The following is a 22,507-nucleotide window of genomic DNA, read 5'->3' as shown; positions in this document are numbered from 1 at the left end:
ATTTAACTGAATTAAGTACAAAGTGCTCACCTTAGAACCCATACTAAGGTTGTTGTCAATAATTAAGGTAGGTACATGTATAATCAATACATTACAGACAGCACCTTGTGAATGGTGGGAAATTCTTGGGGACTGCAATTAGGCATTGCTCCTTCTTGTTCTGACTCTGGCTCCATCGCGTGTTTCATCCTCCACCTTGCCAGCTCTGCATCAAAATTAGACTTCTCCGAGAAATTTAAATGCTTGATGAAGTAGTTCTATATCTTCTCGATATGCCTGTCAGTTAACTTGGGAAAGTACAAAGGGAAGAGGTTTTGAGCGGTAATCAGGCATTAGTGCTGGGTTGAAAATTTGTTTCAAGTTCAACGAGAACGTGATCTATAAATGGATAGAACACATTAATCCCGTAGTGTTCTGATGGCTGATCTTTGCGTGCGGCGTTTCAGTCGATGGCGTTGAGCAGTCGTTGTACGAGGCTTTAGCAGGGTAACGTGGATAAAGTCAGGGGCCTGGTTGATTCAACTCCACATCTTCTGCCGGGTTCCTCTCCTCTTGCTGATTTGATGCATTCTTTGGCGAGAGTTACGCTTTGGTATGTGTTGCCAAAGTTATAGCTCTTTAACTTTAGGGAAGTTTGTTACTTGGGCTAAAAGTGACAGAAAAAACTGAGATACTGTCAAAGCAACTATGAATTCAGAGTCTTGGAGAAGTCGTGAATAAGCGGAAGGATCACGTTTAGCATCGCCACTGCTTGAGGACGAAGTTTCATCCAGAGCTAGTATTTTCATCCAGAGCTATATTTAGCAAGAAGGGTAGAGAGGGTAGTAAGGTTTGCACTCCAACGAGTAGCACAGAATTTCGGTACAGTTTATCGCTTGCTTACTTCTTCCAATGTTTTGGCAGATTTATCTTCTTCATCTCCATCAGCAGATACAACTAGAGAACTAAAAAAATCGCTGTCATCGGTGGCCGCGGCAGTCTGAAGAGATGTTTCTTTCCTTTTAGCGTTGCCACTAAGAAATCACGTAAGTTTGCTGACGTCATAAAAAAGATTCGGAATGGATCGCACAGCTTTGCCACCACTCGAGATTGCAAAGTTCAAAACGTGGGACCCGCAGTGAACGTACGTGGCTTTAAGATACTTGTCAACAACTTAAGCTCGCACCCCATTCCTACTTGAACTCATGACGCTTGCTCCATCATATCCTTGGCCAACTAGGCCGGACATATCAAAGCCCCATTCTTGTAGTGCGTGTATCAAGGTATCCGCAATGATCTGGGCATCCAATTTTTCAAGCCTTACGAATCCAACAAATTCTTCGCAGACTTCATTTTCACCGCTGAGATATCGCATACAGATACTGAGTTGTTCAGTTGTAGAACAATCTTGAGTTTCGTCGGCCACTACACCCCAATACTTTGGTATTGATGCCTGGACACGGTTTTTAATGAAACTGTCGCACAAATTGATTATTTCGTTCGGAATCCTTGGAGACTTGCACTTGACATTACCGGAGGCAGAATGCAAATGGTCTTTAAGTCCTGGATCATATTTGGATTTCCAGTCAACAAAGAAGGAGAAATTCCCATCCTCATTTTTTTAAGAGGAATCCCAATTGCCTCTTAATGGAATGCCCCTCTGTCCCAAGGCAATGACTACATCAATAAGAAAAGTTAGGCTTAATTTCATAGAGTATTCGATCACTGGATGGCTAAATTGCCATGTTTTTTAGTCCAATCTTCAAAACTGTGTAGTGGCTCACCGATTTTCACACTAGAACGAGCCAAGAATGAACAGAGCAACCAAGGCAACTATTAGATGTATCAAATAACCGTGAGACACGTTGTAGTTTGATGCTTATCTTTTTCTGACATCAAAGAAGTCCATTATACCTCGTTAAGCAGGAGCCGGGCGCTTTCTTTCCGACATTTTCCCAGCGGATTGAGAGAGAAACGTTTTGGAAACGTTGGCAAGAAGCACGCGTCAACTATTTACCGCCAAATACTAAACCACAGGCAGCCCAAATTACATAATCATTATTTGTAGAAGGAAACTCGTACTGGCGTTTGCTTCGAAATATTTTCCAAAATAATCATTTGGAATCAGCGCACAGGAAAAGCACTCTTCACCTGTGTATACTAATGCATGATTATGGAAGACTTGTAGTGGAAGCATAAAATTTTAAGCTTATAGGTTGTCACTCAAAATTCACATTTCCAAGGTTTTGTGAACTGTACAGGATTCCTGTAGGTTTTGCCCTGATCAGAGAAGCTGCTGTACTGTGCGCACTGGGCAATACGAGGTTGTTGGTTATGTCCAAACGCGATCAAACTCCCCCCTTTAGTGGTGAGTAAGAAAATCTCAGTAGACGGGTTTCTGAATTGAGATTTATTCGCAAAACATACTTCAGTGCACACATTTCTAAAAAAAAGCTGGCCACACGATAATCATAAAATCAAATGATACACAACTAATAAAGGATACAATTAGTAAGATTTCTCTGATATTAATCGCAAAAGAATGGACGTGTTACTGAATGTAATAATAATAGTTGGATGAATTATAAACTTGAGTAATGAATGATACCAAAAAAACTTTGCGACTAAAACGAACGCATGCCGCTGTTCATAGAAACAATCTTAAATAAGATTTTGAATAGTGGCGAAGGGACTAAGCATCGAATGGATATAAAAAACTCCTTGTGCTTTCTTGCTTTGTATGAAAATGCAATGGCTCTTTGCTTTGACCCTCTACGCTTGACCTCTTGACTGAATTCTAAATAACACATGTATTTGGCTAGTTACTTATAATATTTACACCCAAACTTTAACAAACCGCCTTGATGGAAAAAAATTGAAGGAAAAGTTGATAGTAGATGACTCATTCAGTATAGACAAGGAAGTCTAGTGCATTAGATAAGCACTGTTTGTGGCCTATGGATGAGCAAATCTTCCAAACTAAACACTTCCACCAAAGATGGCGAGGTAAAATTCTCGATTGCACGGAGGAAAATTAGACCATTTTGATTTGGCCCACGACCCGCATTAGGGACATGCGAGTCGCTAGGAGTCCATCGCCTTGGCTGGTTCTCTTTCACATTTCTGTATTAAATCCTGGCTTGAGCGTGTTTTCCTTCTCCACGCTAGATATGTCAATTAGGAATGAAAATGATAGAAAAAAGGAACTAAAGAATCATCCTTGATAAGTTCGTCGGATTTACAATTACACACATCTAAGGAAAATACTAAACATTGTGTCCTATTTGTCGTTTTATGATTCAGCTTCATATCTTTAGAACTTGAATAGGTCTATTGTTTATTGTTAGACTTTGTCTCCGTCACGAGGCGTCTGTTACCGTAGGCCCATAAAGTCATGTTTCCGAACTGAAGTCCGGCGTATACTTGAGCATGCGTAGTTATAGTGAGAATATGGACCTGAGGAAAACAAGAGAAGATGGCTTAATTATAATGAGCAATTTCGAGAAACCATGTGAAAGTATGGTGGATTGTAAACGCATCCTTCATTTTTGTGATTTCGGCAATGTATTATACGTTTGACAACCTCGAAAACAATTCCGTTGCTTTCTCTCGATACCTGTGATTATTAAAAGCTTTCCTCTTAGTGACAATAAACATTCTCAATCACTTATTTTATTCTTGCTACTTACTTCATCAATGATGCGAGTACCAATACAGTAATTAAAGCGACACTTGGCAAGTCCTGTAAACCTTGATACAAAGGTGAAAATCCATTAGCTCATAGTCACAAATTCAATCGCATTTCTCACAGATCCTTCATTTATGACGGTGTGAAGGAAGGTGAATAAATGCAAAGGTGTCCGTTCTATGTATAAAATTAAACGTATTTAGTCCTCATGAGTTATGTTGTTCGATTGAACTCCATATGCGCAGAAATAAAGCGAGTTCACATTGGTTAATGGCTAAAATTTAAATTTGAACGCCATACACTGCCCCTACTCTTGTCACTCATTGAGTCAGCCAACCGAGGGGAACTGAGCAAATGCATCAGAATACTAGCTCCTCTAATCTCTCTTGCGTTTCCATCTTCCTCGGTTGTGAATAATCTCTCCATATCAGTATGTTATAACATAATGAAGATGGAGCGCATCATCTGATCGGTAAATTCAGTGTCCAAGCGAATGCTTTATCAGGTTGTGGAGCCCGCGTAGAGCTAGTTATGTCATAAAAGCAATAGAGGGGATTTTTTTTGAAGAACCCAAAGCAATGTGTTCTACTGCTTAGTTGTATGATAAGCTGAATTACACACGCTCAGTGATTGGTTCTTACTCATGATATATTGGAGGACAGACGAATAGATGACATCGCCATTAACAACATTTTTGCTTTTTGTTTTTAATCATATATAACAAATAAATCTCATGTTGCTGTGGTTCTGTACAGTTAAATATCACAGAAGACGCTACCATGTGGTAAAAACATCTGTGACACACTCATGTACCTTGTTTTGGTCCTTACCACATATAATCTATAATCTATTACTGAACAGAAACACGGCAACAAGAAATCTATTTGTTAAATATGTAATTTCAAACCTTACCTTTGCTGCATTCGCAATAAGCTTTCGACTCCCCTGGACAATATCCCTTATCTTTCCTGTCTGAAACGTCAGCACCGGCACATTTGTCTTCAGGAGTGCATGTTACCTCTACAAGCATTTCCCCACCTAGTCCATCACAGCAGACTTTGTTGCACTCTCCAGATTTGGGCGTTTTCTTTAAATCAACTCCTACACATAATCAAAAGGTAAGTATACATTAACTTGTATATTTATTCGGTTTTCCATCAATAGGAATAGCGAAAAAGGAGGGCGAGGGGAAAACGGCTGCGTGAGGCTCATCCAATGCTGTTTCAACTGACTACTAAGCATCAATTGCGTCTCTACTTGAAGAGAGCCTAGAAACGCCAAAAAAATCTTTCAAAGCAGTCATCAATACCTTACCCTAAGGTTGACATTAAACAATTAGATAAGTAAATGAAAAATAACCTCTTGATTTCTATACAGATCGGTCTCTAAGGACTTTCCTAAGTATTCTCTACGAGAGCCCGGCCTTGCGATCCTTTTTTTTTTCAACTTTTGCCCTGGAGATTTAAGGATAAACCCTTCCAGTCTTTAGCACCACCTGCATCCCTGAAGCAGATCTTGTCTCACTCTATAGATCTCTGAGGCGTAAAACTGATACACGTATCTTGGTTGCTACAACAGATGATACGGTCTGGAATAAGGAAAGCTTCTTTACGACCTCTATTGCAGTCCCATATTCATTTCTATATAAATTTCAACCAAGGAAATAAGTAAAATTTGCCCGTGAAATAAAAAGGGAATTTCTTTTGGTGGTGCCACTTGTTTCTTTCTTCTTCGTGAGCTTCCGCTAAAAAAGTTTTGGATGAAATTTTGTTACTGGGCAACCGCTTGATATGCCTTTGTCGTACTCGATTAGTAATCGAGTAGGATTGCTACTCGAGCTCGAGTAACTTATTGAGCTAGCTCAATAACTTAACTTATCGAGCTCGATAACTAATCGAGCTCGACAAAAAAACTCGTTTATCGAGCTCGGTTACAGTACTGACGAGAAAGACTGGTGGAGAGGCTAACTTTGTGGAGTGCGATGGAGTGTGCAAAAAACACCTCGATACCAACGGTGAATACAGTAAGAACATGAATTGAAAGTAGCGAGCTTAAGGCTTTAATATGTTTCTCCTGGGAAGTTTACTTTTAGCCTCGACTTTGTGTATTACTGGAATCGTGACTCAGACAACTGGAAATGAAACCATGGAAAGACCTACCTTGAAACTCGAAATTGTACACAGTGTTATTTGCTGTTATAGAATTGCCAAAATCGCCTCGTTGAAGTCCAGCCTTAAATACTTCTTCGATCGTTGATCCAGAAGATCCTACACGGTAAAATGACAGAGTATATGTCCCTTTCAATGGAGAGCAGGTAACGCTTGTAGCTCTCACGTCTTTGAGTGAATATCGTGAGGCCTTATATGTAGAGGAAATCTGTGGATTATTAAAAACATATGGACAAGAACTTAAGGTTTCGTGTATTTCCTTTGCATTCGGTGATGATAAAATTAATCAAACCATCCTGTATTTTGTTATAGATTAAAAAATAAAGTAAATAAGCGAATTCACGAAAAGTAACACATTAAAAAAAAATACAGACACTCGTTTGCAAACGTTCACACCTAAAAGGTATGATCTAGGAACGATGAGACCCTACGGTTCCATGGCAAATTTTCGCATATACATAGTGATTCACTTTCCTTATTATTCATGTAGCCAATTGACGACTGGCTCATGTCACGGTTGTCATGGTTAAGCCACCTGTCCCATACTTTTTAGTAGCTAATGATAGGTAAACTACCTCTTCATTTGGCGACAAAAAGTGTTAAATATTTATCATAACGGTAGATCAGGAGAATTAGAACAGAAACGCCTCGTGTGTAGGAGTACGCGAGAAAAGGAGTCATGACTGGTCAAAGTCTTGTATGTGACTGAGAGGTTGCAATGAAATACTTGCTCCAATACAGAGCTAAACTTTTTCAGGCCCGGATTAATTAAGAAAATTCCTCAATTTGACAAAAATTCAGTTACAGTTAGAAATGATCTTTTTAACTATTATTCAATTCATAATAGCCACAGGTTAAGAATGTCCAAATTATTTAAATGACATTCGATTTTGAAGCGAAGCTATTTTTCTTCCTTTTTGCTCAGTTTACAATTTTTCTACCTTCATCTAGAATTCAAGTATATTTCTTATTGTTTGACAAAAAGCACAGTGAAGCATATTTATATGTCGTTTTGGATAAGAGCAGCCAGGAGATGATGATAAATCCTTTGAAATGAAAGTAACCAAGCTCCCTACTTACGCCATTTATTATGCTTTGGTTTAAGCTGGCCAACTTGCTGCCGGAGCAATCAGTTGTGACTGTCACAGTGAGTGATACCTCTGGACCTGAATAGTAGAAAATGGAACAAAAAGAGGGCAATTTAAATTATGTAAAGGCTCATTTTAGTATTCATACTCGTTTGGTAAGCGCGATCATGTTGTTGCGTTGACTCATTTTCTTTTGCACTTTGTTTGCTTGCAGGATTGTAGTAATATTCTTTGAAGAAGCTGGGATGATGGAAATAAATAGCTTCCGTAAGCACAGATTTTGATGGCGCGAAACTGTGAGGTGTACAAATAGATTCAGCTGTCGATATGATCTGGATATACTTTGATCTTTCTTCAAAAATAATGAACATTAAGGATAAGAAAATTATTGGAATAAGAGCGTTAGTCTAATTGCGATGAAACCAGACATCTTAAAAACCAGCATAGTTTCTGACAAAGAATATTTTAAAACAACAACAAACATACGAAACATATGTATGAACTGCGGTTATGAAACGTATATGTGCACGATCCTTCGCAGTAAAGCACCATTTGAGCAATAGTGAAAATCAGACCTGAAAAAAATTCAGTGGTCAGAAAAAGGTCAGTGGTTCGAATCCCGTACAGGCCTGAAATTTTTTTCAGGTCTGATTTTCACTATTGCTCAAATGGTGCTTTACTGCGAAGGATCGTGCACATATACGTTTCATAACCGCAGTTCATACATATGTTTCATATGTTTGTTGTTGATTGATTTATCATCTACGGGTTTATGTCGAATTAATTTGACGGCCTGCTCCCAGTTGGCTTGTTAGCTCAATTGGTAGAGCGCTGCACTAGTATCGCAGAGGTCAGTGGTTCGAATCCCGTACAGGCCTGAAATTTTTTTCAGGTCTGATTTTCGCTATTGCTCAAATGGTGCTTTACTGCGAAGGATCGTGCACATATAAATATTTTAAAAGTAAACCACCAAATTCAATTTGTAAAAGCCAATGTCATCTTTCCAAAAAGCTGTCATGACGACGTCAACTTGTCCTTGATGATCAAGTATTCATTACACTTTCCCATCTTATGGCCACAACAGTTCCCCAAAAATCTGATTGTTGTACTTGCCTGGTCTATTGTCCACGTAAACACTGCTTGGAGGTGGTGCTGTTTGCGTGGTTGTCGGAGATACTTCACCTCCATCTACTGCCGATGAAGTTTCTCCTCCTCCAGCTGTTGAGGTTGTTGCTCCAATTCCTGTCGTAGTGATTGCGATAACACTCACTGACGCTGTGCTGGTTACTGCTCCTCCGGTTACTGCTGTATTAGTACCTTCACTCCCGACTACTGCCGAGCTGGTTACTGAAGTGGCTGTCTCTTCTCCTGCTGTAGTCGTTACTCCACGTCCAACCACTCCTGTAGTAGCCACTCCATCGCCGGACACTGCCGAGGTAGTTACTCCTCCTGCTGCATCTCCAGTGGTCGTTACTCCTCCTCCAACCACTCCCGTAGTAGTCACTCCATCGCCGGATACTGCCGAGCTGGCTACTGAAGTGGGTGTCTCTTCTCCTGCTGCGGTCGTTACTACTCCTCCAACCACTCCTGTAGCAGTCACTCCATCGCCGAACACTGCCGAGGTAGTTACTCCTCCTGTTGTAGTTGAAGTGGCAATTACGTTTCCCTCGCTTGATACAGTGGTAGTTACTTCTCCACTACCAGCTGTAGTGGATGATACACCACCTCCGCCTGCAGTAGCATTTACCACATCTGCAGATACTATAGATGTGTTTGCAACGGCTGCGGTGGTAGTTCCTTCAACTCCAGCCATTGTGGTTGGGCTGGATGCGATATAAGTGGTTGTAGCGGAATCTGAAGTTAAAGTATAGCGATCAAGGTCAGGAAGGCTGTGTAGTTTAGAATGTCGCAATTTCGGACAGGGAAGGAAAGCATATAGTGAGTTTAAATACATATTGTAGTTGCCATTGTGAATAGAGTAAAAGTTTGAGAGACGTGCTGGCTGAACAAATAAGGAAAGTGAAATACAAGCGGTGAGAACAATAATACCGCGTCAATGCACCTAATAAAGGATTCGAATTTTCACTCAGTTTGGCATAGCAACATTCAATTACATGGCTTTAATACTTGTCTCCTAAGTTTTCTCTTTTGATTAGTTTTCTAACGAACATTTATCATTTGTTTAGTTAAGCGAGTTTCAGGCATATTTGATATCATTCTCTTAGTACTGGTAATGACTCTCACAAAAGTTGTTCTACCCTTTGTAAAAAACAAAACGAATAACGGTGACATTAACATCAATCAACTGGGTGACTTGCTTTTATTAGCAGTCCACTCTTATATTCTCACAGATGTGAGAGAAAAAATGAAAATTTCTCAGTTGACAACCTACCCACTTCTTTTTATTACAAAAGCGCGCGTTCTGATTGGCTCATACGCTCGATCCATTTGCCCATGGGTTGCACGCTGACGTCAGTTTGTTTTGCTTTTTTTTTATTTCCCCGGCAACTTTTTCGTCGATGTTGCCACTACATACAACATAATCCCTGTTTTATGTGGGATTTTTGCTGGTGAAATATAAAAAAATCTTGTAATTTTTCCGGAGATGAGGAAGATGATTCATGTGAGCAGCGAAATTTCGAGCTAAATTTTTTTGACGGGCCTCCAGCTAAGAGTTCGAGATTTGGGAACTTAAGTGAGCAGGAGCTTAACCAGCTGGTTGAAGAAAGACACTTAGAAAAGACCAAGAAAACAACAAACTGGTCTGTATCAACCCTTTGAGGTGAGAAATAAATAGCATCAATTTTAGAAAGTGCGTTTCAGCGATTTAGCAATTATAAAATTCTGTACAAGCGTTCATTGTAAAACTTTTCCGGAGTGGGAAACCATTTAAATGCTTCCGGCGATCAAAACTGTACTTGTGAGTTGTTCAAAATGTACTTTCCTAGAAGCCTTAGTTGTCTCTTCTTTCACTGTACTAAATAAATTGTTAGTCCGAGATCGAAAAAACGCAAATTATCTCACCGAAATGATTCAGGAAATTGTTGCTGTGTCGCTTTGTCAGTTTTTGAATGAACATTTTCGCGCGCTGATTGTGCAGGTAAACAGAGCGAATTTCAATAAATATTTATACACGAAACGAAAGATGTTTGAAAGTCTCAATGTTATAAAAGAAATGGGTAGCGTGCAACGTGCAACCATCGAGTTATGGATGCACTTGGGAGGTTTGCTAAGGACTCAAGAAGAGGGAGTCGCACGAGGCTATCGCCTCGTGCGACTCTTACGCTTCTTTCGTGCTTAGCAACCTCCCGCGTGCATCCATAACTCGATGGCCGCACGCTCCACGCTAACCATTTCTTAATTGGAGACAAAGAAATATTTTGGTGATAGGATCATAAAAGGCATTAAAAGTCGAATTAATTGGTGATTCTCCCAGAGTGATCGACACGTTTTCAATTGATAACAGATAGTTAGGAAGAACAGGAACATAAACCAAAACTTCGGAAATTGAATTGAACATTGTAATTGATCAGTGCATGATCTCTCGGAATTAATAGCAAATTTTCAATAGGCAATAATCATAATGAACAAGGAGCCGTGAAAGCAAAATTGTTTGTGGATCCAAACGGCGATCCTTTCGGAAGTAAGATTGCTGATATTCATGGAAGTAAGTTCTTATTTACTGTCGTTGTCCGCGTTGGATCTAGAGGGACTAGCGATGGGTGATTTGTCTCATTGTCGTCATTATTGGTTGAGGATGAATTTTCAGATTGATTATTTGTTCGTTCCTTCGTGTCAGGAGCATTTCATGAAAAATGCGATGTAGTATTGGATATGCTTTCGCATTATAATTTGCTTGTTTTGCTTCTCCAGTGTGTTTGACTGTGGATTTACCGTAGTCTTTTTGCTCTTGTTACAAACAAGATACATGTTTGCGCAGACATTCAGAGTATCGGGACGACCCAGGCATTTCATCCTGTTCACTCAATAAAATTTGATGCTAAAAAAACCTAGGTTTATTTGATAATGACGACGCAGGAGAAGAGATTTGTTGAACAATTTAACTATAAAGAATTGCGATAAAATCGAAAAGTTTGAAAAACTAAAAACCATCTTGGTTTAAGAAAAATACGACGAAGTTGCGACGTTCGCTTAACGTCATTATCAAGTCAATAACGAGTGAAATGAGAACGAATATAAATGTAAAAGAATTCCGAAGAGACACAGATGACAAAATTGAAACTATGTAAATAAGAAAGAATTCACACGCAGAGTCACATATTCGCACGCAAAGTCCGTAGAGTTTGGCGCGAATAGTCTTTCCGAGTATTTAACTCGGGGTTCAGTTCCCTAATGAATAACATCTCAAAGATTAGACAGTGAAACTTTGATCGACATTTCTTTAGAACAGAAAACAACTTATCAACCAAATTACTTTTCAATAAACCGTGTTGGTTAAGATGCCTTCCGATTGCAGAGTGTTTGTCTTCGTTAATGCCCTGGTGAAAGTGTCGGGCGGTACACCCGACATAATCTGCGTCGCAGAGATCACATTCGAATTTATAAACGACGCATCGATTATTGACAATAGGGGGCTTCTTCTCTTTTAGAGCCAAACTCTTTACGTGACTCTGTGTGTGAATTCTTTGTTATTTACATATTTTCAATTTTGTTATCCGTGTCTCTTAGGAATTCTTTTACATTTATATTCGTTCTCTTTTTACTCGTTATTGACTTGATAATGACGTTAAGCGAACGTCGAATCGTCGTCGCATTTTTCTAAAACCAAGATGGTTTTTAATTTTTTAAACTTTTCGATTTTATCGCAATTCTTTACAGTTAAATAATGACGGTTTTTGAAAAGGGGTGTCCAATTGACTAGATATTATTTTAAACCTTGGTGGTGCAATAATGCCATAAAAAATAATCTCTATCAAAGGGGCGCCTTCCCTTCCTTTTTCTATTTTTTTTCTTTGTTACTTTTTGGTTAATGTTATGTTTGCCGAGTGCATGTATTTTTTGCTCTCTTTTAACTGAAAACCAGGACACGCCGATCTCCAACGCCTGACCAAGACTAACGAGTGTAACACGTTTTTGTGAGATGTTGAAAGCGACGACTCTTAAAGTTTGATGATGTGACCTTGAATGATTCAATTCGTCGAGACGGTGGGGCCAAAATACATTTGATTCAGAGTGTCTTCAGCATTTCTTGAGGGTCCTCTTCTCTACTCTGTGATCATCAAAGTTGAACTATTTGTCCTCAGTTTTTTTTTGTGATCACCTTCTCCATTTAAAAAGAAAACAAAATTTATTAAGACATTAGTGAAAAGAGTGGGCGGAATTCGACTAAGATGGCGATATTGGACACACGCGAACTTGGTACATGTTAGCATATCGATCAATGATTGATTGTCAAATGATCATTGATATTGTATCATGATTTTTTTTTTCCTCGCTAATCAGAGTAACTTTCCCTGAAATGGCCTCTCTTTTGGCATATGGTATTTCGCTGACTGGACTGGACTGGACTGGACTAGTAAAACGCGGACTAGTAAAGCGCGGAGTAGTAAAACGCGGACTAGTAAAACGCGGACTAGTAAAACGCGGACTAGTGAAACGCGGACTAGTAAAACGCGGACTAGTAAAACGCGGACTAGTAAAACGCGGACTAGTAAAACGCGGAGTAGTAAAACGCGGACTAGTAAAACGCAGACTAGTAAAACGCGGACTAGTAAAACGAGGACCAGTAAAACGCGGACTAGTAAAACGCGGACTAGTAAAACGCGGACTAGTAAAACGCGGACTAGTAAAACGCGGACTAGTAAAACGCGGGCTAGTAAAATGCGGACTTAACAACAACAACAACAACAACAACAAAAAAAACAATTTCATACGAAGGCGATCACAAGACTTAATGGCGAGCCAATTTAGTGAGTGACAATCCCTGTTTGACCTTTAAGCTACACATGGGTTTGACATGCACCAGATACAAACGAATTTATAAGTTTAGGCTAAGAAAGAATTTTATTCAGCACCAGTTCAAAATCCTAAAATACACTTTCGTCGTAAATTTCACAGCAGAAACGCAGGAATTCGATGAATAAAAGTCGCATTAAATCTCCTTGTGTCTAGGTAGAAAGAGTCTCATTGACTTCAGCTTTTCGGTGGAAGAAACACACACGAGTTAACTGATCATGCGACGATTTTCTCGTAAAGAGAAAAACAGAGATCTTACGAAAAGTATTTTTTATTTCCAACGACGATTAATCTTCGAAGATTTACCTCTGTTCCGTTTTAAAATGTCACGGAAAGTCAAATTGTAAGTGAATGCAAACATGTGTTTTGGAGTCGTCAGTCTGCTTGTTTGTTTTCTGTAATGGCATGTGTAAATCGGTTATTCTTCCACCGAAAAGCTGAAGTCAATGAGACTCTTTCTACCTAGACACAAGGAGATTTAATGCGACTTTTATTCATCGAATTCCTGCGTTTCTGCTGTGAAATTTACGACGAAAGTGTATTTTAGGATTTTGAACTGGTGCTGAATAAAATTCTTTCTTAGCCTAAACTTATAAATTCGTTTGTATCTGGTGCATGTCAAACCCATGTGTAGCTTAAAGGTCAAACAGGGATTGTCACTCACTAAACTGGCTCGCCATTAAGTCTTGTGATCGCCTTTGTATGAAATTGTTTTTTTTTTTGTTGTTGTTGTTGTTAAGTCCGCGTTTTACTAGTCCGCGTTTTACTAGTCCGCGTTTCACTAGTCCGCGTTTTACTATTCCAGTCCAGTCCAGTCCAGTTCAGTCCGCGAAATACCATATGCCCTCTCTTTTGATGGAATACCTATTTGATAACCCAAAGGCGCATGGGAAACGGTCACGATTTCAAGTATTTTGTTTCCATGGTTATCTCAAAATAGACAACTATTCTGTCACTGTTGTTAAGGAAACATGGCTTACAATTTAGCACGAACAAATCAAGAGAAATTTCCTTTCCTGCATGTGCAAGAAAACTCCTTGATGATGTTTTCGTCAACTGAGACAGCTTATATAGTAGAACATTCAAAATCAACATGCTCAGAAAACATCTGCATTACGTAACTTCGGAACAAAAAGAGCGAGGATACGTAGTTCAATTCTTCTTTTTTCGCAAAAACACCAGCTCCACGAAGACATACATTTTTAAAATCCGTCTACTAACAATGCAGTAACGATAACACGAAAGCAATGTTTTTTTTTCTTGTATATAATTGGTCTAAGCGAGTTATCTGTGCTGAAATTTTGAAAAACCGTAGAGGGTTAGTTTCGACTAACTTGCATTGATTGCTTCGATCAACGTCGTATGATGTCAGTTTCGAACTGTTAAAAGACCCGGAAGTATCATGACCGTCATAGCTAACAAAGAAATAGAGATTCGTAAGGTATCAAGCTGTGGAGAACTTGCAAACTTTTCTACAACAGCAAAATGGCTGCTGAATGCGAATAAAGTCCTCTTTAAAAGTAACTTCAAAGATATACAAAGTCACAAGTGCTTCAGTAGGTCAGGGAACGAGCTTTATCCACAACTAAGAGGATAAGTAACATGTTAGAGATGCGCTTTGATGATACGTTCACGGTATACCGCCGAGCTCAGCTGTGGTTATAATTTATTCATTGGGAGTTCAACCGTTATTGCATCTTACTCTCTAAGCCGATCATTTTGCATTGTATCACTTTCGCTTTAAGCGACGAATTAAACGGTTAAAAAGCAATAATGTGAGCAAATGGTGAAAAACAGTGAACACTTACCGTGACAAAAAAGACAGCCGTGAAAGATCAGTAATGTCATTATGAATGAAACCTTCGCCATCGTCAAGTGTAATGTGATCAGTGGGGTCGTCTTTCGCAAAAAATTTCAACCCGTTATAGTCCGAAGGTTATTGAAGAGAAGGACACAGCAGAAAAACAAAATTTTAACCGGTGAATTTGGAATAAAATTCCTTCGATCTTTGAACGAGTAGATTTGGTGTTTCACTCACGCACGTTTGAATGTAAATGAGGGGAAAAGTTGCACTTGCTTCTTTAAGTTTGCCACGTCATAATTACCTTGGCAACGCCGAAAAACAACCGAAACCCACAATGGGCTATTCATTATTTCTTTTTTATCGCTAAACTATGTTTTGTTGAAATGTTGGACTTATGTTGAACAAAGTGGGCGAAACATCAACTAAAATTACTCTTACTGGCAAACACAGCCTTTCAATATATTTGTTTCGTCTGCGGTTGAAGGAAAACAAAAAGATATGTTACAAATTGAGTTGTCGGGTCAAGACAGAGATATATTGAATCATAAAACGGGAGGAATATATTTAATTTTGTCGATCAAGACTCTATTTTTCCCTTCGAGAAAGTGTGGCTAGACTTGTAACACTTACAAAATATTGAAGAGATGAATGAAACTTCTAGAACGCCAAATTTTTACGACCTATAGTTGTAGGAATAGACATATTCTTAAAAAAAGCTCTTTTGAAGATCGGTTCCTTTCGAGAGACCAATATCATTGCGTTCACCTATTAATAATAAAGTATATTTGCGGGAGACATTGTTATTTAAATGATCAGCCAATGTTAAGGGAGTTGATCAGGGATGACGTGTTTACGAACCAAGCTGGTTTATTGATGGGTACCAAGGTAATAATAGTCCAACTTTTTTAGAAACCGTGTTGGCTTCCCGCAACGCAAAAGTTTGAAACTACAGTTGCTTCTGGCACTTTCCAACTGAGTAGTTTTACGAGACGTGCTTGTATTACTGATTTCTCCTCATTTTACAAGACTCTGTTTATAGTCCGGCCGAATCTTACAGTTCAATTGTAAATTATTCAGCATGTTGTCGAAGTGGAAAGAACTGATTATATCTAAAGAGAGTTAAATTGCATTTAATTTTTTTCGCTTCTATCTCGAATCTTTTCGTGCATCCTCAAGTCTACTTAACATCAACATACAGTCCGCGATACCTTAAGCTGAGTTGATCAGTCAAGGACAGATACAACATTGTGCATTAAAGATCTGAAGTTCATAGTTACATTTCTTCGCTAAGTCAATAAAAAAAACCGAAGTAAAATTTGTCCTTTAGAAAAGGCAGATTTACCAATATCATGACAGTGTTAAAAGGAATCAACGAAGAGTAACATCATTGTAATTATTATTCATTCTGAAGTAAAGGTAATCTTCAGCATTGAATTAATAAACGCATTTGATTGTTTCTGTCCAGAATACCTCACGCATTGTAAAACTCGCAGAAAATTTCATCTGTCAATTCATTTATTAATTCTAAGCGAATCAACGTACTCTTAAACGTTATCTTCAACAAGATTTTGAAGTATTCGTTATTTGTCTGTTGTTTACTAAAGGAATCTTGAAAGGAGATAACATTTGCACGCGGGGTTCATCTATGTAATGTTTATTTCTCTCTGTAGGCTATTTTTTAATCGTTGTAAATTTAACTGTGCAATAGAAATTCTAAAGTCGAAGAGAACGTTAACGTCACGATTGCTTCTTGATTCATAGGCAATTTGCTGTTAATTGCCTAGAAGTGTGTGAGGTATACGCAGTGACCTGAAACTGCGAGAGTCGTTTACCTCCCAAACCGTGGTCATAAAATCGCTTCAGGACTCCAGCGATTATAACTGTTTCTTACAATTTCTGCTGTGGGGACGAAGTTGAAATCTGCCTTAACATATTATGTTGGCTATCAGACAGGAAATACTGTACTTGACTGAAGTGCGGAACATTTTCCTGTTACGTAAAACAAAAAAGCTGAACTTCCTGAGCAGTTGTACTCTAAGTCACGTATACGATAGGAAATGTTTGGATTTGACGCTAAAGAAGAAAACAGTTAACACTCGTTTTTCAATTATTATTGGTTTTATCTACTCAGTTATCTACTACGGCACATATAAAGCGTATATATTCGATTCGATTAAAAAATACCCAATAAAATGCTTGCGCAACTTAAAATAAGGCTGTGATGAATATTCATTCGGACTTGATTTTATATACAGGGAAAAACGTAAAGCCTTTAGAGGTCATTGACGTGATAAGTGTTTTCCTTTGTTCTGTTGCAGCGTGATGGCATGACGAAGCCCACGAAATAGCTGTATGTACATGTCTGTGTGCGAGATGAGGGTCAAGAACGACTCCTTTACGGTTGATTTGTTCGATACGTATGATGCACGATCCTCGCAATAGAGAGCGCTATTTATGTAATAGCGAAAATCAGACCTGAAAAAAAATATTGATTTTTTTTTTCAGGTCTGATTTTCGCTATTGCATAAATAGCGCTCTCTACTGCGAGGATCGTGCATCATACGTATCTAATACCGCATTTCAAAATATATGAACTTCATATATTCATTGTATCTGATTTGTTTTATTTCATTAACAAAAGCACCGAGTAGGCGTTTCAGATTCTTTAAGAGCGTAAAACATTTTGCGGACAATCAATACGCCCTCACTTTCGCAAACCGATCGAGTCATGTTGTATATCATCTAAACAATCAGTCCCATACAATTTACATTGAAGGAAAAACTGCCAAGAGGAAATTTTATCCGAGACCATCTAGGGCTCCTTAATTCACGTCACTGACTTTGATAAAGTTCAAATGCAAATCAACCGGCTTTTTGGTTAAAGATCGGAGGGTGCATGTGTTAGCTCAATTTTGGAGCTTTTGTTTCAGTTTGTTTCATTTCAGCGGCTATACTTTTCTAACGTTCTGCAGTTTTTAAAAGACCGAGAGATATATTTAGCTTGAGTGAAAAACAAACATCAACACTGACTGATAACTCATAATTAATTTACTTCTCACTGATTGATACTACGAGGCCAGAAACCAAGCTTGAAGTTTACAAAAAACCAGCGTTCACTAGTTTGATAAAAAAGAACACAGAAAATACTTGAGCTCATGCAACTCTTAATGTTTTGGTTCGCGAGAAGCCGAAGAATACACCCAGCATGAGTACGAACAAACTTCAAGACTGCCTGACAATTCATAATTAACGACAATATATGACTTAAACTCTTCGAAAAACGCATTGTTGATATTGTGAAGTCGGAAGAAAAGCTTGTTTCTGAGAAGCTACTTGTCTTGTTGTTGTAGTTGTTGCTGTTGTTAATTTTTTCAATTAATTTCACGGTTTTGATTACGAAATATGAAAAACATATTCCTTTAATGAGTCAGCGAACTTATGGTCAACACTAAATGCATTGGTGCACGCAGCTGAAACGAAACTTTTCATTGCAAAATCAAACCACCATGCACTGTCAGGAAGGACAGGAGAGAGATATCGTCCTCATAATTCACTGAGCCAACATAGATCCAAAAAGAAAGAGCCAAACTGAACGGAAAAAATTAGGGATGTCATTTCGCATCTCGTCACGATACGCCTTGTGACCCCACCCACTCTCATTGCATCACCTTGCATAATATTATGCGTTATTGACCAAGCGTGAGATCAAGATGGCTGAAGTTTATGGAGGTCCATAAAAACCAAAAAAAGAACGAGGCTAATAATATCCAGCCATCTTGACCGAACGGGCTTGGTCAAAAAAGGATTTATTACAAAGCAAAAGAATTTTGGATATTATAAGAATCAAGAATGACTTGTTTATTACGAGAGCCAAGAGAAATTGAACGGTGTTTGTAGCGCAATAAAGCCATTTTTTCGTGGCTTTATTGCGGCTCCATCGTCGTTATTTGCTAAAAAATTACGAACTACGTAAGTCCGCTACACGCAATCCGTTTTCCGTGCGCGGGATCAAGGCGGGCGATCTTGCCCCCACGGGGTAGCTAATCAAAACACGGGATTCGCTTCATATTGCCCACGTGAGCCGCCGGCTGCACAATAAAGTTTCATATTATGTTGTGCATAAGATTCCTAGTCCAGAGGTATACCTGCTTTTGTTGTGTTACACAGACGGTGATACCCATTGAATTTGGTTGTATTTTTGGGGGAGAAATAGTGCAAATCGTCAATAATTTTTCGCGGGGCACCCTGAAAGTCGCTGCATGTGAGTGAACTCCTTTAGTATGCAAACAGGTATTAAAAAAATAGGTTTTCTAGCATGCCCCGTGCTCAAGAGAACACTGAAATTTCCACAGTTACTACTAAACATTAATTTAATACATGTAGGCCTTCCTTTAAAATCGTTTTTAAAAAGAGTTTTTTGCAATATTTCAAACTTTACGCAAGAGAACACTGAAATTTCCACAGTTACTACTAAACATTAATTCAAGACATGCAGGCCCTCCTTTAAAATCCTTCTTAAAAAGAGTTTTTGCAATATTGACAACTTTGTGCTAGAGGGTAAGTAAAGACCTTTCACAGACCATCGCTCATAGATTGCATTTAACGACCTCACTTTAAATTCAATAATTGTAAAAGCCATGGTCTTCCAAGTAGTATAATCAATCGATTGCTACAATTTTAAACAAAACATAACCATCGCCGCCAGGACATCCTCCAGACACCGCTGTCCAGTTAGCATTAGGAGGGAAAAAAGACCCACCACCTCCGGCATGAAGGTCCAAGTTTTTACTCTTGCCATCGACTTGCACCCCGCCACCAGAGTATCCACCCCCTCCTCCACAATTTCCCCCGCCACCGAATCCTCCTGCACACTTGTTTACCTTGGTGTATCCGCCTTTTCCTCCCGCTTGAAAAGACTTGCCTCCGTCTCCCTTGTCACATGGTTTGTTACAACTGGATGCCCTATAGCAGCGTCCATCCGTGAGAAGACCTCCGCCACCTCCAACACCAAGTAATTCTGCATCATTCCCCGACATGCAGACCTTCCCTCCCTTCCCTTTTCCTCCAGGATTGACACTACCACTTAACCCGGCCTGACCAGGATCACCATCTACAATGTCAGCCACACCACCCCCGCCGGCCACAACTAATGGGCTGCTACTGCCTGTAAACACAACAAAAGTTCCCCCACCACCCCCACCCCTTTTGCCTCGCTGTCCCACTAAAACTGTCAGCTGCGTTCCTTGTTGAAGATAGACCGTCCCATTCACTTTGGCTCCTTTACCAGCAATGGTACCTAATCCCCCTTGATTCCCACCCGTGGCTCCGCACACTTCGAGGCGATACGTGGCCGATAAAGGAATGTTCCATGATTGCAAACCGTCTTTCACTAAGATCCCTTCCAGTGATGTACCCTGGTAGAGTGCGTTACTTACTGGCCCAGACTTACCCGTTGCACCCAGTGTAGTGAAGTGATATTCGATATCTAATAACGCAACAAGGACAACCATTGCTCAGAGAGGAACGAAAATTTCTATCCATACACATTACATGCACAAAGAACGAAACGTTATTTCACCTTTTAGATACATCAATTTTTGACAAAGCATAAAGCAGATGGCGCAATTTGGTACATGCTCACCATGCATATTCTCATATTATTATATAAAATAAACGTTCGGGTTGCAATGCATTGGGATTTATAACAATGTTGCTTACCGATCTTCTTTTCGCACGCGTCCCCAAACCACGGAAGTATGCATTTACACTGATATTTCTGTTTGTCCTTGTTGTAATGGCATTGGCCCTCATTGAGACAGACCATCTGGTCGCATTCGTCCTGACACAATGGTAAAATTGTAAGAAAAATAACTGAAGTTAGGCCGGCAAAGGTAATGGACTTAACACAAAGTCGCATCTGTAACGACGAACCAACTCGGAGTTCAAGTCTACTAACCATAGCTCAGTAAAACATTTCAAAACGAACCTTTCGGTTGCTTTAAAACTCCTCAGAAAGTTGAGATAATGGTCATAATTTACGTTTGGAAGTAAAAAGTACGAGTTTTTCTTTTTTTTCATGCGAGTTAAGGAAATGGGGCAAACAGAATTTTTTAGAAAGAAATGAGGTATTGAAATAGGGCGACTAGAAGAAAATAACAGAGATGAATACCTTTTAAAAGTTAATCTACCAACACAGACATTACAGCTTTGTTTCTTTGGCAACATGTAAAAAAAAAGAACTTTGCCACCCACCTTCACGTAGATACTTCTTTGAAAAACTGCAGAATAGGCAGAATATGTAAATCCCTCAGCGTATACCAATTTATCACCGGGCATAAAGGAACCTCCTTGATCATTTAACTCACACAAAAGATGTTTCTCCGGAGAGGAAACTCCAAAGTTCGTGGACACGCATCTGGCATCTATTAAGCACGAATGAGCGCAAGACAACAAGGTAGAACCATTAAGAGTCCTAATCTGGTGGCCATTTAGCTTGTGATTTAAAACTGTTTTAATAGCACCCTGCATGTAGCGCTGTTCTAGGCTGCAAGTTATTCCAAAAACATGGAGCGCAGTAACAGGAAACCAAAGAGAAACAGGATAGTTCATCTCGAACACCACCCAAGATCATAAAACCTCAGGTAAAAACCCACGATATTTATGACTGATCTTTCCTCTAAGGGTACTTTCCAAGAAATTTTTTAAGGAATTGTAATGGCCACTTTCGTATATTTTCCGAAAACATCATCTGCTTTTTGGGCAAACACTGATAATCATGCTTTCCACTGACGTTAAAACTTCTTAACAATGGAAGTGCCAGTTAAAACAAATAAAAAGCAGAGAAAAGCTTTCAAGCTTTAGTCGAACTTAACGCGGCAAAACACTGCATCGTTTGCTTTTAGTGACTGGTGACGTGTCAATAGGTCAAGAATTACATAACTCAGGTGAAATGAATCAGCAGAACTATAATCAAACGTCTCGTTATGTAGCGCCTACATTGATACAATATCATCTTCTCGACTGACAGAAAATTTACTGAACGGGCGAACCAGCGCTAATTTGAGTATACGATGTGTGGCGGTATACACCGAATGCAAATATGGCGTCCAATTTAAATTGCCATCGTTCTGGACTGACTAGCCTCTCACACATGTAATAATCCTTTTGTGTTTCCACGTGAAGACGAGGCTAGTCAGTCCAGAACGATGGCAATTCAAATTGGACGTCATATTTACATTCGGTGTATAGTCACAACGATGGCCACTGTGTATCAGTATTCTACCAGACGTCATGATAGCGCCACGATGAAAATTATAATCACTACGTATTTGGAGTCGTGGGTGTATTTTACAGAGTTACACGCACAACCTAAAGTAATTAAGATTACTGCGAGACTGAGAATATCATTAATTCTTTGATTTAGCTATGACGGGTCAATCTTGTATTGACCAATCAAAGTAAACACAACGAATATATGAAATACATATATCTGAAATGCGGTTATGAAACGTATATGTGCACGATCCTCGCAGTAAAGCACTATTTAAGCAATAGTGAAAATCAGACCTGAAAAAATTCAGGCCTGTGCTGGATTCGAACCACTGACCTCTGCGATACTAGTGCAGCGCTCTAGTTTGATGGCCTGCTCCCAGTTGGCTTGTTAGCTCAATTGGTAGAGCGCTGCACTAGTATCGCAGAGGTCAATGGTTCGAATCCCGTACAGGTATGAATTTTTTCAGGTCTGATTTTCACTATTGCTTAAATAGTGCTTTACTGTGAGGATCGTGCACATATACATATAAAT

General features: G+C 39.2%; 2 protein-coding genes across 3 annotated transcripts in view; both read right to left on the bottom strand.

The window, feature by feature from the left end:
- LOC111326901 (uncharacterized) overlaps positions 1 to 15,126 on the bottom strand; it is a 41,575-nt gene extending 26,449 nt beyond the window's left edge. Inside the window, exons 1-7 of one of the 2 annotated variants that reach the window (XM_088752255.1) lie at positions 14,708 to 15,123; positions 8,037 to 8,777; positions 6,916 to 7,001; positions 5,827 to 6,043; positions 4,580 to 4,768; positions 3,669 to 3,729; positions 2,371 to 3,435 (exon numbers count right to left, since the gene is read on the bottom strand). In XM_088752255.1, the coding sequence (XP_088608381.1) occupies positions 3,417 to 3,435; positions 3,669 to 3,729; positions 4,580 to 4,768; positions 5,827 to 6,043; positions 6,916 to 7,001; positions 8,037 to 8,777; positions 14,708 to 14,768 (1,374 nt within the window). In that variant the 5' untranslated portion in view covers positions 14,769 to 15,123 and the 3' untranslated portion in view covers positions 2,371 to 3,416. Of the gene's footprint in view, positions 1 to 2,370; positions 3,436 to 3,668; positions 3,730 to 4,579; positions 4,769 to 5,826; positions 6,044 to 6,915; positions 7,002 to 8,036; positions 8,778 to 14,707 lie in introns of those variants that run through there. The other variant, XM_088752256.1, reaches the window with a different exon arrangement.
- Positions 15,127 to 18,559: 3,433 nt separating this feature from the next.
- On the bottom strand, positions 18,560 to 22,303 carry LOC148734780 (uncharacterized). Its single transcript, XM_088755459.1, has 3 exons — positions 20,956 to 22,303; positions 20,422 to 20,542; positions 18,560 to 20,188 (listed from the first exon to the last, which is right to left on the bottom strand). The coding sequence occupies exons 1-3, from the start codon at positions 21,310 to 21,312 to the stop codon at positions 19,362 to 19,364; spliced, it is 1,305 nt and encodes a 434-aa protein (XP_088611585.1). The 5' UTR covers positions 21,313 to 22,303; the 3' UTR covers positions 18,560 to 19,361.
- Between the last annotated feature and the right edge of the window lie 204 nt (positions 22,304 to 22,507).

Source organism: Stylophora pistillata, chromosome 3, assembly GCF_964205215.1.
Source record: "Stylophora pistillata chromosome 3, jaStyPist1.2, whole genome shotgun sequence".
In the NCBI taxonomy this organism is placed as follows: Eukaryota; Metazoa; Cnidaria; class Anthozoa; order Scleractinia; family Pocilloporidae; genus Stylophora; species Stylophora pistillata.
This window is presented reverse-complemented; position numbering and strand designations above follow the sequence as displayed.